General features: G+C 38.1%; 2 protein-coding genes across 3 annotated transcripts; both read left to right on the top strand.

Annotated features, from left to right (window-relative positions):
* The first annotated feature begins 297 nt into the window (after positions 1-297).
* Positions 298-9883, top strand: nmd3 (NMD3 ribosome export adaptor). Of its 2 annotated transcripts, none has more exons than XM_079246581.1 (16): positions 298-370; positions 725-814; positions 1788-1922; positions 2036-2132; positions 2480-2560; positions 3235-3363; positions 3997-4087; positions 4785-4863; positions 5915-6011; positions 6409-6526; positions 7573-7718; positions 8021-8133; positions 8397-8469; positions 8698-8801; positions 9319-9389; positions 9558-9883. In XM_079246581.1, exons 2-16 carry the CDS (start codon positions 771-773, stop codon positions 9689-9691), a joined length of 1512 nt encoding a protein of 503 aa, XP_079102707.1. In that variant the 5' UTR covers positions 298-370; positions 725-770; the 3' UTR covers positions 9692-9883. The 2 variants fall into 2 exon arrangements, with proteins under 2 accessions (XP_079102707.1, XP_079102708.1); XM_079246582.1 differs by lacking the exon at positions 298-370 and adding an exon at positions 460-611.
* A 6259-nt stretch (positions 9884-16142) lies between these two features.
* Positions 16143-16385, top strand: sptssb (serine palmitoyltransferase, small subunit B; the record flags this gene model as incomplete). Its single annotated transcript, XM_079246394.1, has 1 exon — positions 16143-16385. The coding sequence occupies one exon, from the start codon at positions 16143-16145 to the stop codon at positions 16383-16385; it is 243 nt and encodes an 80-aa protein (XP_079102520.1).
* Positions 16386-17700: the final 1315 nt, after the last annotated feature.

Genomic DNA, 17700 nt, shown 5'->3' with positions numbered 1-17700 from the left:
AGTATATAAAAGCTTTGCATTAAATAATCATATGTACTGAGTCATCAGTTGTTAAAACCAGGGAACATAATTCACTGTTTAATTCTAATGTCTACCTGTGCCACTTTATGCAAAACCGAAAATCTACATTCAAATTTTAATCGAATCATTATCTTTATATTGTTATTATCTTATCTTTGTATTGAATTCAAATATAAACTTCATAAATCAATGACAAGGGTTTCCTTATGAAATTTATTCAGGCAAACGAAAACAGTCCCGGGGTCCTTATGTTACATGTGACGTCATACAGAGTCCCTCGGTCCTCCCTGTAAAAACGTGGAGGACTTGTCTGTGTCGTGTTTAGTGGAGTTCTAATTCATAGTACTTTGTAAGTTTTGTCAGCTTTTGGTTTTACTATTTGCCGCTTTTGATAAACGTTTTTCCTTATATTCTGCGTTTCCTCAGGATTATATTTGAGAGTTGTTCCCGAAATGAGCAGTTTAGCTTCTAATGCTAACTAATTTAGGTATTAGCTAGGTTAGCAAGGCAAATTCAGCACAACTTTTAGTTAAATCTCAGTGAAACTGTCAGAAGATACATACTTGTACCCTACAACAAATACTATAAATGTAAGCTTTCTTTTAGACATTGTTATAAATGAGCATTATAACAATAATTCTTCCCAGCGAAAAAGTTTAAACTCAAAACGTGCCGATCTCATCAGTCATTTTTCTGTCCCTAGACATCGTCGGGCTGAGGAGATCTACCAAGCTGTCAAGTTGACAACTATGGAGTACATTGCAGCTCCTTCCAACAGCAGCCAGGGGAATATGTAAGTAGAATAGTTGACTTTATTATTTGACTTTGACTTTATTGACGTTGACTTTATTATTTGTACATTTTTAGTTATTATATATATATATATATATATATATATATATATATATATATATATATATATATATATATATATATATATGCAAATCTACACTACTGGAAAGCTACTGCCATTTGTTTGCATACTGTTGTTATAAACTTTCCAATTTGTACCAACATGTCACCTTGCAACTGGACTATCACCACGTTATTTATACATTTCTAGTTTATTCATGCTCTCCAATAAAGTTGTGCTTTATTTAAAAAAATCGTCTGGGCTCGTACACATGACACATTACGTTATTTAAAAATATCTAAGCTATACCACTGCTTGTTTACAGCTTATTATGAATTTCAGATGACACTTATTGATGATCATGATTGTGTTTTTCAATACCAAAACATCTAAATGTCTCTACAACAATACTGAGTAGGTGGAAACAAAGCCACTTGTTTATTATAGGCATGTGAAGCATCAACGCCTACCAGCACACACTTTTCCCACTGTAAATACTCTGGACAGTTCTTTGCAATTTTCTTATTCAGGTTCACTTACAGATATTCTGTTTTTCAATACAAGTAGCTCGCTGGGTATCTTCTGCATGAAAACAGGATTAAATATCGCAGACATTTGAGATTTCATACATAACACCTCCCTAACAGCCCTGAGGTGCATGTGTGTACAAGGTAATAAACACTCTATGTCGTGGTCTGCTCCTGGAAATTATTGTACTTCGGAGGAGTAGAGAGGGAAAACCAGCTGTTGCTCTGATTTTGGGGAACCTCATTGCCTTAACGATGTCCAAAGTAATCTAATGTAAACTAAAAAGCACATTTTGATTATATCAAAAGATGTAAACTCTCACACTAGAGATTAGTATGATTTTCTTTTTTTAAATTGTTCTTAATATTGATATTGTCCTCCACAGCCTGTGTTGTACCTGTGGTGTCCCCATTCCTCCCAATCCAGCCAACATGTGTGTCGCCTGCTTGCGTACTCAGGTCGACATCTCAGATGGGATCCCCAAGCAAGTCACAGTGCATTTCTGCAAGCAGTGTGAACGGTTTGTTTCTTGTAGTTGTTTGTGATAACACATGTTCAATTATTGTTTTACTTATGCAAAAACTTTTTCGAAAGAACTTAGTTGTGAGTGTAAGTATTTGTGGTTTCATGCAGGTACTTGCAGCCACCAGCCACCTGGGTACAATGTGCTCTGGAGTCAAGAGAACTACTGGCCCTTTGCCTGAAGAAACTTAAAAGCTCTATGACTAAAGTAAGAATAATTAATAATCACAGATGTCATATTTCTGGTAGAAGCTTAAATAAATTAAGAGGTCTCATTCAAGCAATTGCTAAAATTAGTGAGAGGTATTTAAGGACATATGTTAAATTTCAACCTTAAAATTCTGTATTCTTGATTTGTTTGATGACACACTGACATCTGTTATATATATTTCTTTTTTTTTTTTTCTTTAACTGGGATGCTGTGTGACGTTCCAACCGAGTTTCACTTTGCTTTTGCTTGTATTGACTTAAACACACTGGTTGTTTGAATGTGCACCATGGTTGATTCAAAGAAGCACAATTCAACAAATTTCAATATCACTTCTCCTTGCACAGGTGCGTCTTATTGATGCTGGTTTCCTGTGGACAGAGCCCCACTCCAAAAGGATCAAGATGAAACTGACCATCCAGAAAGAGGTAAGAAAACAGAGGAGGGTTACAAAAGAGTGCTTGTGAACTAAACAAGATTTTTTTTATTTGTTTAAACATGAAATGTATTTTTAGATGGTAATTTACAGTTGATTGTATCTGCATCATCAAGCATTTCAATATCTGAAAAGAAATGTGCCTTTTTACCTCATGCCTGAAAACAATTCTGTCCGCCTGTAATGTACACGTTATAAAACAATGGACCTGTCTCCGTAGAACGGCAGATCTGTCTGTTTTTGACAAGTTGTGTGTTTGAGGTAAAGCAGGCTCGCCATGAGCTGTCATTTCATCCACTTGACCTTTAAGGAGAGCCTGAGCCGTTGTGCTCTTTAGTGCCAACTCTTTTGTTCCAGAACCTTTTTTATTTTGTTTAACCTTAATTTGTACAGGTAGCCTTATTGAGGCACTCACATTTACACACATTTACAAGAGAAACCTGTTTGAACAGACAAAACAACATTTGATTACATTTACAAATCGCTTAACAATACAGAACATAAATTCTTCCAAAACCTAAAATCCCCTCTGCAAATGGAAACAAAACAAACAAAAAAACTTTTTATTTTACTTGGTTAACAGGAAGTTATAAACACATGGATTTTGTCAGTGTTGGGCATTTGGTTTGAGCATGTGGTGTAACTTGTTACTGTCTTTCTCTCCAGGTGATGAATGGTGCTATCCTGCAGCAGGTGTTTGTGGTGGAGTTTGTCATCCACCCCCAGATGTGTGACGACTGCCACCGTGTGGAAGCCAAAGACTTTTGGAAGGCAGTGGTTCAAGTTAGGCAAAAGGCAGGTAACTGGTTTGCTGATAGGTCATATCAGTAAACTTAATGCCTCATTTTGAGCTTCTGCATGCATTTTCATTAATAATTGAATATTTGATGGCAACAGTTCCATTTTGACACATTTGTAAATGTGATTTTCTTGGTTGATATAAGACCCTGGATACAAAATACTTTATATGTGAATTTCTTTTAAGATGAAGACGTCACTCTGAGATACAGAGACAAACCCAAACTTAGATTTACTGCTCGAGAGAAACTTCAGTGATTCAAAAAACAATTTGTTTCAGGTATAGAAATAAGCCTCACATTTAGATAAGTTACCCCGATAATTAGTTGAGTCAACATTGTTTAGAGCTACCTCATAATGGAGAGGAAAATTACTGAAACAGCTGTGGCCAGTTCTTACTTTTGTATTGACGTTTCTCGGCTGACCTTTTCCCCTAGATATTCTTTTTCTTTTACCAAGCTCAATGTGTCTATAAAAAGGAAAAGAAAACCAATTAAATCATCTTTTATGCACCCAAATTGTCTACTGGAGTATTTTACTAAGATGTTTAAGGTATCAGCAGGTTGTGGCATGTGTTTAGTATTTTTGTAAGGAGAAATTAATGAAAATCAAATTTTCCTCTTCCTTTAGACTGTTCATAAAAAGACCTTCTACTATCTAGAGCAACTGATCCTAAAGCATAAACTCCATCAGAATGCCCTCAACATAAAAGAAATTCATGGTAAGTTCATTTTAAACATCTAATTTCTAAATATGAATGAGTACATCTTTAAGGAGGTGTGCGTCTTTTTTACCCCTCTGACTTCTAGCAGCATTGCACAAAAAGAGGGAAACTTGCATCATTTGTCATCAGCAGAACTAATTTGGATTAGAGGAAAGCAGAATATAATGATGCAAGTGTTAATTACCTCTTCCTGTATCAGACAGCAACCCATACATCCACATCACTAGCACCAATGACATTGCACAGCTGTCCTAATGTGGGCCTCACAGGGGCAAGTGTTTAGTGTCTGATTAACATGCTGTAATCAAAGCAGACACTCAATGCAAGTTTCTTACAAATGCAAGTTCACATTATACCTTTTTAGAGATGTCGAGTGCTACTTATACACATGCAATTGCTGTGCATTAAGAAACAGCTCAGCCGCAGCTGTCTGTGCTATTGCACAGGAATGTGGAGTGGAGTTGGCCCAGTAGTGTAATTCAAATCATCCCCACATTTGGAAAGGACTTAAAAGGGTTTATGAAGGTTACAACATGTGGCTGCCATATTTTATTTTTTTTTGCTTTGTCAACTTTCCTGCGTGTGTTGTTTGCATGCATATGTGCTCTGCCATGGTGTAGACCCATGAAGCATGTCTGTGATGAATTTATGGGGCGAGTGTGTTTGATGGTACTTTTTTTTTTTCTTCTCATAGATGGGATTGATTTTTACTATGGCTCCAAGCAGCACGCACAGAAGATGGTTGACTTCTTGCAGTGCACCGTGCCCTGCAGGTAAGCATATCAGTGTGTGCTTTTAAAATCACTTGTCAAACCAGTATTTGTTAGATTCCAAAATTAGACTTCAGTCCAGATATGTATGGACTGATGTTGAAAATATATGTTAGCAGGTGATCTGTTATCATGCAGCAACCTCCGGCAGATAAAAGTGAAGCCTATGCAGAAGTGCATTAAACTGCAGTTCCCCCCTCATCCACTTGGGGCTCAAAAACAGCAAATCTCCATAGACTCCCATGTTAAAAAAAACAACTTCACAGCACAAATAAACATGTTTACAGCCTACTACAAAAATCCATTTTAATAGGTCAGGTTTACCCTCATGACAACTGTAGGGGGGAGGGATTTTTTTTTCTAACTCTCCTATTTAAAAGTAATTTAATCTCAAATTTCGGCATATTTAGGGGCGTGTCCTTTTGATTGACAGGTACCCGATGTCCTGCTTCAAGTAAGAAAAACGTAGAGCAACCGCAGTTTTTAGCCGCTTAGCAACGTGACTTAGCTTTAGCCCCCTTACCTCTGTTCGCTGGTTAGCTCCGGGTTAGCTCTAAGCTACAGGCAGCTCGGAGTTCGCTCGATGTGTGGGCGAGACGACACACATGCCCCTGCCAAGATGGCGATGGTAGGAACCGCCCACTGAGCTTCAATTCAGCTCTTCAGAAACTTATGGGTGACATCACGGAGGCTCCGTCCATCTTTTTATATACAGTCTATGTCTGTAATGCAAACCTATTAAAAACAGTGAAATGTCTCTTGTTTTTTATCAGTGCAGATATTACATTTATGGAAGTTTGTGCTGGAGTAGATGGACTTAATCTATTTAGTAGTTTTGGTTTATAGATTTTATCTCATTAAATTTGGAGTTCACCGAATGTTGATATAAAGTAAAGTAATTAAGCTACAGATCCTGCTTTTTTTTCCATATCAACAGAACATCTTGTTGCATTTATGTGTCTTTTGCTGTCATCTTTCCAGCTAATAGAATATGTGGTGTGGTTTTTGACTGATATAGTAATGACAGTATTAAATGCTTTCCTTCTGTTTCAAGGTCTAAAGCATCACAGCGCCTCATCTCTCATGACATCCACTCGAATACTTACAACTACAAGAGCACTTTCTCTGTAGAAATTGTTCCTGTGTGCAAGGTATGTGTCATTTTTAGAGTTACAGTTTTTATTGTAGTTTGATTGTAGTGTGATGCCTCCGTGGACAAGTAACACCTGTAGGATTGGAAGAATTCATAAGACTTGGTACTAAAAACTATGGTAAGATGGGTATAATTATTCTGAGCTGATGCTTTCAACAGAATCTTAATCCTTTTCGACATTTAGCTTTAGTTGTGTGTTATAAAAGGCAGCAGCTTGGATGTATTTTCACAACATAGTTAAATGATGGGGGACATGGAGAGACATATTCCTTAAATGAAAATGTGCTTTTATTTCAGGAACAAACAGTTTTGTAGGACTGTTGCTTTTTTTTTTTTTTTTTTTTTTTTTGTACCTTGGTTTGACCCTAGGTTGTCTGTCTGTGTGCTGTTGCCAGGACAACGTAGTGTGCCTGCCACCGCGGTTGGCGCAGAGCCTGGGTAACATGGGTCAAATCTGTGTGTGCATCCGTGTCACGAGCACCATCCATCTCATTGATCCCCGAACTTTGCAGAGTAAGTATTTGTGCTGCCAAAGTACAGATGAGTCCAAATGACCCCAAAGTCTTCTTCAGCTTCAACTCTTCCAGCTGAGAAACTCATGCAGCCTTGTCTACTGTGAGCTGTGAATTTGAGTGAGACAGAAAATATGAAGAGTTTATTTATGTAATGTGAATATAAACCTAACTGTTAATATATGAACATAACTAAAAAAGGTGGTTTTGGCACAGAAATATAGTCATTGGGATTGATCAATGTAGAAAGTACTATTATATTGTCATTATCATTTGAAGAAATTTCTCAGGTTTGAGTTGCAGCTCATATGTTTTTTATTGAATAATGAATGTGCATTTCAGTTCTTGCAAGCAGCTTTTTGAAGTGTTTATATATTTTACTTATGGATTTTTATTTTGGTCTGTTCAGCAAAATGCAGCAGAGGCATTATTTTTTTATAGTGTGAAGGTGCTAGACTTATAGTGTCTTCATTTGTTCACTAAGCTGTTGCTAACCACGTTTGTCTCGGTCATTGTAACGATAACCTTCTGCTCAATGGTACAAAATAAAAAATCTTTTCATTTTATAGATTGTAATGGCTAAATCATCTTTGTTGGATAAACATGAGTGTTGTGACGGTTGTTGTTGAGCTGCTTTAGTGTCAGGTGTTTACCTTTATTTAAGTCGTGGAGCTACTGCTCAGCAGAATTCAAACATGTTGCAGCAGCATGTTTTTTAATCACTCGTCAAGTTGCAGGCTGTTTTTGTTGCTAAAAATGTTCTAAGTGGTGGAATAGTCTGTTCAGCAGTTTCAGTGACGGTTGGCTTGTGTTTCTGTTTTTCTGCTTGTGCCATTTATTTTGAGTTTTGAGAGGAACACATTTTTCCATGGATTTTGACTTTTAGATAAAGAAACTTTTCATAACTCAAAGTCTACATTTTCAGAAATATTTTTCAAGAGTAATCTACTTAATTGTCAAATAAATATAAATGGGTACTGAACTATTACTGATTTAGTGATGTCTCATCAACTATTAGTAATGCATAAATCATCTCTAACATTCTAGTTGCTGAGGTGGATGGGAGCACATACTGGCGTAGCCCCTTCAACAACCTCTGTAACCCAAAACAACTTGAGGAGTTCATTGTTATGGACATTGACATAATCAGAGACCAGAAGCTGGGAGCTGGAGCTGGTATGAGGTCCAACAAGGTAAGGGCCTGTGCCTGCTGGTGCAGAACAGATTGCATTATGGGGGAACATCACTCTTCTCTTGCAGGCAAAATCAATAGCAAGCCATTACATTATCCCTGAACCTGTAAGTGGGATTCGAGCCAAAGTGGCCAGACCTTTCAGGACTTTCTTTTGATTGCTTTAGGCTTCCCGTCTTCCCTCCTTCTGAATGTTTTGTTGTTATTTGTGCAACTGCCTGAAAAGGCTGGAGGAATAAATAGAAATAAAGCTGTTAAACTGGTTTTAAATTACATTTATGTTTCCCCATTTGTGTGTTACAGCACACCTTGGCTGAGGTGTGGGTCCAGAAAACATCAGAGATGAATACAACTCAGCAGTATCACTGTCGCACCTTTCTGGGCCACTTACTGAACATCGGAGACCTTGTTCTCGGGTGAGTGTGTTAGATTGCTGAGGAGTTAAGATTGATTACAAGACAGCCAACTTTGAGCTTTAGACTGGGGCCCAGACCCAATGCTTGTTCATGGCCCTACATCTTGACGGTCTTTGTGCTGCTGTTTATTCAAGGGATTAGGAGCAGTGGTTGTTTTTCAGCAGACTGCAGATGTTGTAGTCTGTTTTCTCTTTACAATATTTTTAAACCATGTAGCGTCACATCCATAATCAGAAGGGTTATATTTATCTCTCACACTACAGGTACGACTTTGCCAATTCCAATATCAATGATGAGTACCTGAACAAAATGAACCCTCACCATGTTCCTGATGTGGTAAGACTAAGCTGCATTTCACTGAGCACCCTTAGTTCATTTAGTTCAGGATCCAAACGAGTTTGGTGCCTGTTGTTCACTTGAGTAACACTGACCTCTAGTGGTAACGAAAAATACTAACTTGATTAGTTCATGGAAAAAGCACATTTCCACACATGCTCAGGAAAAAAACAAAAAACATTTGAATAGCTTTTCATATTTCATTTTGTACATTGTGCTTTTGGACAGGTGCTAATCAAAAAGAGCTATGATCGCAGCAGGAGAGTGAGACGCCGAAACTGGAAACTACAGGAGATGGCCAGAGACCGTGAAGGCATGGACACTGATGAGAGGTAGGATTGTTACTGTGTGCTTATTCACTTCTCTTCTAGTGAATGGAAAAAACCTCTGAAAAGCCATCCCATCAATCACAAAGTGTTGCTAAAAAGCTGAATAAATAAATGCCCCTTTCTGGCTAATATTGAAGAGGTTAGAGTTGCATTTGTCTGAGACTTTGGATATAACACTGAAAAATCATTTAAACTAGTGCAATATTGAAGTTCAGATGTGTTTTTTTTTTTTAGCAACATAAAGCTTAGAAAAAGAAGAATAAGGTGCATCACATTTTGCATATACCAAACATGGTAGATAGTTAGTAATTTTCCATTTGACAGTAAAAAAAATGTATTATTTCCCTAGACTTCTTATTTTTGATAAAAGATTGATGACAAAATATTGTTCAAATGCTATTGGAACTTGTTTTTATTTCCAGTCAGATAATTTATCAAAATAATACCAAATATGCTGAGGACGTTGTGTCAGCTGTTGTGCCACATGGAAATTTTTTTTTTCTGATTTTCTATTTATTAGACAATACCAGGACTTCCTGGAGGACCTTGAGGAAGATGAGGCTTTGAGGAAGAATGTCAATATCTTCAGAGGTGAGCAGCTTGGGACTACAGGCTTTCTTTTTTCACCACATGCTACCAACCTTCAAGCCTTCCTTTAATGTTTTCACCATCAGTCCGGGAGTCGTTTACTCACAAAACTGCTCCAGTTTCTGACAAAACTTGTGTCAGTCTTTTCATTTTGGTCTGTCTATTTTTCAGATGTCTCAAAGATCCCTGTGGAGAGTGACACTGATGATGATGGAGCACCACGCATCTCTCTAATGGAAATGCTGGAAGAGCTCAGCTTGTCAGATGCTACGGGGGGAGAGGGTGCTGACATGATGACAGACTAACCAGTTTATGACACTGACCACCAATTTGCTAATTATATACATGTCCACTGGTGATGCAGTGATAATGTTATACATCTGATTTTCGAACAACCACCAGACTGAGGATTGATTAAACCGCGGACAGATAATGTTTGATGTCAATGAAATCCAGATATTCTAACGCTGATAACTTGTAACATTTACCCCATAAAGCGAGAATAAATGGTCTTGGTTGTTTCACCTTGTTGTCCCTCGGTTATCTTATAACAGCAGGCTGTGTCCTGCGTTGTTCATGCAAACCGTCATTTTAGTAGCATCCATCTCTAAGTAAAATTTCCAATTGATATAGTAATGGAGTGTACATGTTGTTCTAGCTGGGGTAGGTAATCTTGCTCAGAGACTTCTTTTTTCTTTTTTTTTTTTTTAACTCTGGGTGGTTCCCTGTCCTGATAGTAGTCTGTACATTTTTTAATCATGAACAATAAGAGATATAGTTCAACCCCTCAGTTTACTGTAAATCTGTAAAAACTCTGACCAATCCAAACGTTCGGACCAAAATGGACTTGTTCATTTCTTATAATATCACACAAGGAGCAAAACCAGAGGGGAAGGAGCCAAGACAGGGTGCCACTTTCAGATCTTTCTAGCTTCCCAACATTACCTACCCCAGTTTTAACATTATCTATCGATCAATCTATTGATCGATCGATAGATGGATAATTTTTTTTTTTTTGAAGACATTTGCTGAATACAAACAAAACAAAAACCTCAAAAGATGTTTTCTGTTGCCATCCACCAGAGTGAGTTTTGTGTCTAATATAAAAAGGAGGCAGTATATGTAAATGAACACACTTTTAAGTAAGCTGAGCCAGGTACGGAGTCCCTTTTCTGTCATGGGTGTTATGCAAAATCTCCCTCTGCTGCAAAACCAGTTCATCCACAAAGAGCAGTGTGTACTATAATATCTGATTTAGCCTGAGTTAAAAGGTGCATTTTAAAATTACCTGAACAACACAATTCTGACCAGTCCAATCCTTCTAACCATCAGTATTTACTGGTATATAAATACAAACACCTAAATATTTTCTAGGCCTTTTTTAAATGTCTCTTCAATAGGAAGATACTTCCATACACAAAAATGCTTTTAAAAAGGCCAGGCTTTCGCTCATGTGCCCATATGAAAAATAACACTTTCATATTAAGATTTGCCATTATTACCTTGATACACATATATTTTTCTTTTGTTTGTTTGTGTTTTATTTAAATAGCATATGCACATATGCTTATGCACAGCCATTTCTCCTGTCACATGCGACCAATTAGAGAATTTGCCTTCGGTCACAGTGCTGAAGCCAGCTGAATGAAATGCTCAGATATTTTTGGTATATTGGTTTATGGAAATATTGGGATGGTTATCTACAAAGAGCTTTGTAATGCCATTATTGTTCTCAAAGGTTGAAATGCTTAAAATGATCAATAATGAAACTAGAGTTACATTTTGTTTTGTCCATGTTAGAGGAAAAAGTTCATTTTTGTGTCATCAGCGTTATTTGTGACATGTCTCACATTTTAACTTAAGGTGGGCGGAGGATAGCCTGTCTCCTTTTTCACAAACTTGAGCCGGTTAACAGTAATCAGATCTACTTGGGAAAGTGAATGAAGTGAATCCATGCAGTAAGTGTTTGGAGACCTGTGAATGTGTTTGCCTGATTTTCTCACTATTTTTGCACCCACTAAGTAGTTTTGATAGAAAATACCACCTTTAGCTACATTTACCTGTAGTTTCTAGTACCATGGGCTCAATTTCAAGATGACAGACGACCAACTTTATGTTGACACAGTGAGCTCAGATTGTGGAATCCAATTCTTTGGATTAAATGTCTAAACAAATTTTTGCAACCAAGGTGAAACTGTTGTGGAAATATATATTTAGAATTTATTCCATTTATAAATTTTATAATCCTAAGCATATAATCATTTATTATCACTGCTTTTGTGACATTCAGTCTGTATGCAGGATCCCTCCAGAATTCTGCTCGATCAGATCTCTGAGCTGTTTCTCCAAACTGCAATTTGTAAGGCCATGTTCATTCTTATACTTTGCCCAGTAATCGTTTTCACTTCAGAACCAGACTCCTCATTTTGACAGACTTTTTTTCCCTCAATAAGACAAACATGTTAAAATGAATAATTTCTGGAACAAATCTTCTGCATTGATGTTTAGCATGAGGAGTCAGGGCTCCAGGATAATAAACCAGTCATCCTTTTAAAGCTAACCAAGTTGCAGTGGATCCATGCATAACTGGTGGCCCATGGAGCAGGGGCGGACTTATCATTAGGCAAAACTACAGTCGCCTAGGGCCCCCATAAAACTTGTCATACACTTATGGTTATTTACTACATAGTTACTTATTACTAACATAAATTCTGTTTTTGATTAAAAGGATTTTGCTAAAATGCCAGCAGAATGCTTGTTATATTATGTTTAACACCCCCCCCCCCCCCCCCAGTCTCCAATATAATGGATCAGTCCATCGTACTGCACATGTGCAGAAAGGACCCAGGAAGACCACAAACCATATGAAAACAAATGGTGTGAAGAGGCAAGAAAAAATAAAAGAATGTGAAAAAAAGTAATCCTACATCAATACTAAAAAGTGCACAAAGAAGGAGAAAAGCAGAAAGCAGCCCTCAAAGTTATATGAAGGCATAACATCTTTGCTGCAAGTGCACTAACAACTTTGACATCTGTTGGGGAGGGTCCTTCATGTGGAGGTAAATGATGAGTGAAACCTCAGACAGAGGTTTAATGTCTTGTTGCATGTTTTTGTGCTTAAAAATCCCTCCCTGCTGTAAAGTTAAGTAAAATGTTCAGGTTATAATTGATATTTTATTTGTTGTAAGTTTTGAGATCCCCAAAAGAAGTTATTTTAGTCATTATCCATCCATCCATTGTTTTATCTGCTTAGACCAATTCAGGGTTGCAGGAAGCTGCAAGAAGCTGAAGCCCATCATTATCAGTTATTGTTTGGGTGAGAGGCAGGGTACACCCTGTACAGGTTGCCAGTCCATCAGGCCATTAATTCATTATATATTTTTTAAATTAATTGTCCCATTGAATCAGTTAAGATTTTTATTTTGTTGCCAAATATCATAATTGACATCTGCTTTAAAAAAATCCTTATTGGTTGGGCCATATTATTAACAACACTATATTCTATATTAAAATGATACCTATTAATCTTATAGCTTTGAATTAATATTGGTTTAATGTGTATTATTGTTTACTAATGTATAAGTTTAATGTTAGGTTAATTTGAAATGAATTAATTTACTGTGGGCAGTTTTAGCATTTGTCATATATTTGCATAGTCTTTCCTGTGTCAACCGGAGGTGGGGCCCATGTAACCCTTTTAGGTTGAGCCCGACCGGGCCCCACTGGTAAAGGCCTGGCCACCAGATGCTCGTTCGAGTGCCCTACCTCCAGGCCTGGCTCCCGAGGGGGGCCCTCGTTATCATAGCTAGACACCTGATTGCCATGGGTGACCCTACCAGAGGCATAAAGCCACAACATAGCTGCTAGGATCTTCAGGACACACAAACCCCTCCACCACGATAAGGTGGAGGCTCAAGAAGGAGAGAAAAATGTACAGTAATGGAGTAAAAGTGCAGTATTTATCATAGGGCCCCATGCCTACCTTTGCCTTGGGCCCCAAATTTCTTAAATCCGCCACTGCCATGGAGACAATGCCAATGTTAACCGCGCTGGGCAGTAGCCTAAATCTTACCATGGAGATAATGTTTCCCAACTGTATGTTGGATTGAGCCCTCAAAATGGAGGAAAATAAGTTAAATAGATGATTTTCCATACATAGTTCCTAAATTTGGTTGTTATATGCTACATGCCCTGATAAATTGTCTAAGTGAGATTAGATGTTTTGTAAACAAATGAGACAACGAAGCGTTTATGAAAGGTTTACTGTGAGCAGTGCTTGTCAGCTGGAAAACATTTTCATATTCTGTGTATTTTGTGCTTATGCACCTCCATAATCAAAGCAAACAGCACTCTGTTTGCAGCAGTGAGGTTTCTGCGCGGTGTTTGCTTGTGTCCCATCCTGCAGCGGACTACGTCAGAGGTGGTGCTGCGGCGCAGCGTCTCCTGCAGCATGGTGGGACAGATGCGCGAGGTATGCGACACAAACAGAGGAAAAGTTGTAGGATGCATCACAAAGCTGCAGACTTTCCATGGGTGAAAACGAGCTGAAAACCAGAACACCGATTCCTGCTGATCCGCTGATGCACTGTGCCAACATCTCCTGCCCCCCCTTTTTTGAGGCGCAGTTTACGCGCGCCACCATATGCTTCAACCAGCGCTCGGTCAGTCCACCTGCATGATCTGTGAGCCAGGTGAGTGTAAGCAAGAGGAGTGGGTGTGGTGCCATTTTCATACACTGTATGGGGACTGCATATATGCGAGCGGCGAACTGGTGAGACTGCTTTTCGTTTACACAAAGCAGCGGGGCAGCAGTGGGACGCGGGCTGCAGCTCGTCTGTTACAATCTGTCTAGTAGACATCCAGGGGATCTCACGTCGGCTGCAGAGGTGAGTCGGTACATGGATTCAGTTATAATTACACAAAACTGGCTTTACAGATAATCAAACAGAAGATTAATCCCCTTTAATCGTATTTATTGTAACGCCCGTATGCACAAATAAAGCAAATAAACTGGCTTTTAACTTCAGCTTAAACTTGCAGTTTTTTTTAAAGCCATTACAGATTTTTTTTTTTTTTTTTTTTTTTTTTTTAACAAGAAGCCTTTATTTTTTATAATAAAAGAATGCACATTTAGTGTATTTTTCCTAAGGTTACGCTGACGGATTTTTGTTGTTCGTCCATTTATGTTTAATCCTGCAGGGAGTTGCATATTTATTTATTTATTCTAATTCTACTATTAAAAAAAAATATCTTCCACCTGTTGGCTCTAACCCTCACCGCAGTGGCAGGTGCTATTCATAAAAAGATTGTGAAACCATTATAAACTGTGTAAACAGTGCTCTGAAATCTGTTATTTTAATCATAATGTTATAGTGGCAGCTTTGGTATTGTAGTCTACAACATGAGAGAACGTGATTCATTTCTCTTGTGGCGCAGCAAGCTCCTGCTTGGGAAGACGTGCGCCAACAATCCTATTGTTTCTACCATATTAGACCCATGGGATTAATTCTGAGTTTCTCTTCCCAGAAGACTGAATCTTCCAAACGACTGGTCTTTTTTTTTTTTTTGTAAGCTTGTATGATTGCCCTTCAGGGCATTATGGGGTTTTGAGATGGGAGAGAAGCGTTGAAGACAATTGATTTACATTTCAAATAAAATTAAGACTGTTATAGATTTATTTCCTGAGAGTATTTAAAGTAGAATAGAAGTAGATATAAAGTTAACTAAAAAAAAAAAAAAAAAACCCAAAACAGCCTAAATCAATTCTGTCTATTCTAGTCGACATAAAGATACTTGTCAGGTCTTAAAACTTAGTAAATGGACAAATAGCATATAACATAGAAATATATATTTTTTATTTGTTTTTACCAAAAAACTAAAACAAAATGCAGAAGCAATGTGTGAATATACCCTTACTGTTGCATAAATCCAAGAACATCGTTTTAGACATGACAGGGCCAAGCTTGTGACATGTTTTAATTTAATTAAAATTAGAAAAGAAGACTGAATAAGAATGGTCTGTTTGGAAGAACTGCCAGGGGAACACCTCTCTAAAAGACCACAGCGGCTCAGCTTAGATTTGCAAAGTTGCATTTTAACAGTGTTATTTGTGCAAATGAGACCAAAGAGGAAATGTTTGGTTAAATCCAGTTAGAGCAGATCAGCACAAACATCTCACTTCACCGGCTAAGCACACTGGTGCAAGGCTGATAATTTGGGTGTGTTTAACAGCAACAACACTTGGACAACTTGCAGTCTTTGGGACGACCTTGAACTTAAGTATCTCAGAAGTCATCTGAAGTCATCTTTCTGGCTGTCTATGTAAAAAATAGTATTTAAAGAGGGTGTACTTTTCTTTATTTAATTGTACCTCAACCATATTAGGACTTTGAGATCAAAAAGTAGATTTAATGGGCGGGGGGGGGGGGTTCAGGGCTTTATCATAGATTTCATCATTGGCTGTAGCTAGCTTACTGTGTTCTCACATGCTTACATTTGAACTGTGTCAATTACTTTTTTTTTTTTTTTTTAAATTTAATCTGTATATGAATGGTCTTACAAAAAAAAAAAAAAAAAAAAAAGCAACCCTCTTTTGATGTTCCACATCCAAAATTGTCATTCATTCATTTTCTGAACCGCTTAATCCAATTCAGGGTCGCGGGGGGCTGGAGCCTATCCCAGCTAGCTTTGGGCAACAGGCATTTGCTTGAGTCTTACAACCCCCCACTTGTATTTCTCCTCCATACAGTCTGCAGGATGTACTTCAAAAACTTCAGGGAGTACCTGGCTTGGCTGTACTACCAGTACCTGCTCATCACTGGCATCTATGTTCTGGAACCATGGGAAAAATCCATCTTTAACTCCATCCTGTTCTCGGCCATCGCCATGGTGATCTACACCTCATATGTTTTTGTACCCATCCATGTGCGGCTGGCACTTGAGTTTTTCTCTGGGATCTTTGGTGGTCAGCCTGAAAGCACCATGGCCCTAATGAACTAACAGATATGTGGATGGCTGAAAAAAAGGAAAGAAAAATGGTTGGATTAGCATAAGTCTAAAAATCATTTTCTGCAGCTCGACTTCTTCCCTTCCACATAATCTTGAACCCCTCTGTACCCATCTGAACCAGCCACGCCACAGCTCAACAGGACTATAAACATGAAGATCTTACTGGAAGGATCTGGAAAACAGAACCCTGTCATCTTCTTTACATCCCATCACACCCTAGGGCTTACCACATGGTATTAGACACACAACTGTACCCTAATTACACAACCTCCCTGTGCGATGTTTGTTTAGAATATTCCCTACCATTTGTCTTGTATGAATGCATAACACCTCCAGGTTTTGCATGATTGGGTCAAACATGTGTGGCAGACTTCCCTGCTTGTCTAACTACAAGACTCCAACGTATGACTGTCCTCACACCACTGTAAACCACAATCTATAGAGGGGCATTCCAGCAATTTCATATGTTGCCTTTATTACAATTTAGGCTTGACGGAGACATCCTGCTAATTAACAGAAGCAGCTCAAGTGTTACACACTTCCTGGTCAGAAAAAAACAACAACTGAACAATCAATTTTTTTAAACACATTTCTTTCCCAAAGACGAAGGTTCTCCACTAGTCTTTATGTTTCTAATAAAGAATTGGACAGTGCATGGCAGTGATTTTAGCCTTCTCAAACAGACTACACTCCTTTCTGGGATATGTCTTTCTGCATGGTTGTTTATGAAACGAGATGCTACTCATTGCATCAGTTCTGGTTAAAAGACTTGTTTCCTGCTGAAACATTTTCATCCATGTAGTAATTATCCAATAGGAGGCTTGTACAGTATCTTTGCTTGGTTAAATCCCAGTGGTGGATCTGTGATGGGCAATGTCTGTCTGTCACAGTTTAACAACTCTGAAACTGGAGCGCCCTCCAATTTATTTGAGATTTTTGTGAGTTTTGCTATGTCTGTGAAAAAGTAAAGCAGCAATGATCCATAAAGGTCTGATTCCTCAATTTATAGCTTAATACAGACCAAAACCATGTAGTGAAACATTTTGGACTTCTCTTCTGTGTCTCCCTTCAGAGACACAGAAGATATTTTACAACTGTTTTCTGCAACATAGTTGGATTCTGTGGCAGAGTGATTTAGAATTAATGGAATGTCCCTTTAAAGTATGTGTGGGGTTGCTCATTTGCTTGAATCTGTGCTGCCACGTCACCTCCATTTGTGAATTTCTTTCTCCGACATGCACTCAATGTTAATATCTATGGCTTTGTAAAAGTGTTCAAAACACTACAGCATTTTCATTTGCCTTTA

Source organism: Telmatherina bonti, assembly GCF_933228915.1.
Source record: "Telmatherina bonti genome assembly, chromosome: 9".
NCBI classification, from domain to species: domain Eukaryota; kingdom Metazoa; phylum Chordata; class Actinopteri; order Atheriniformes; family Telmatherinidae; genus Telmatherina; species Telmatherina bonti.
Note: the sequence above shows the minus strand (reverse complement) of the source record. Positions and strands in the feature narration are given on the sequence as shown.

Coding starts and splice junctions, on each gene's coding strand:
- nmd3 (XM_079246581.1), top strand. CDS start 771: ATGGAGTACATTGCAGCTCCTTCCAACAGCAGCCAGGGGAATAT. Junction 4,864..5,914: donor CAGTGCACCGTGCCCTGCAG/GTAAGCATATCA, acceptor TTCTGTTTCAAG/GTCTAAAGCATCACAGCGCC. Junction 6,527..7,572: donor TGATCCCCGAACTTTGCAGA/GTAAGTATTTGT, acceptor CTAACATTCTAG/TTGCTGAGGTGGATGGGAGC.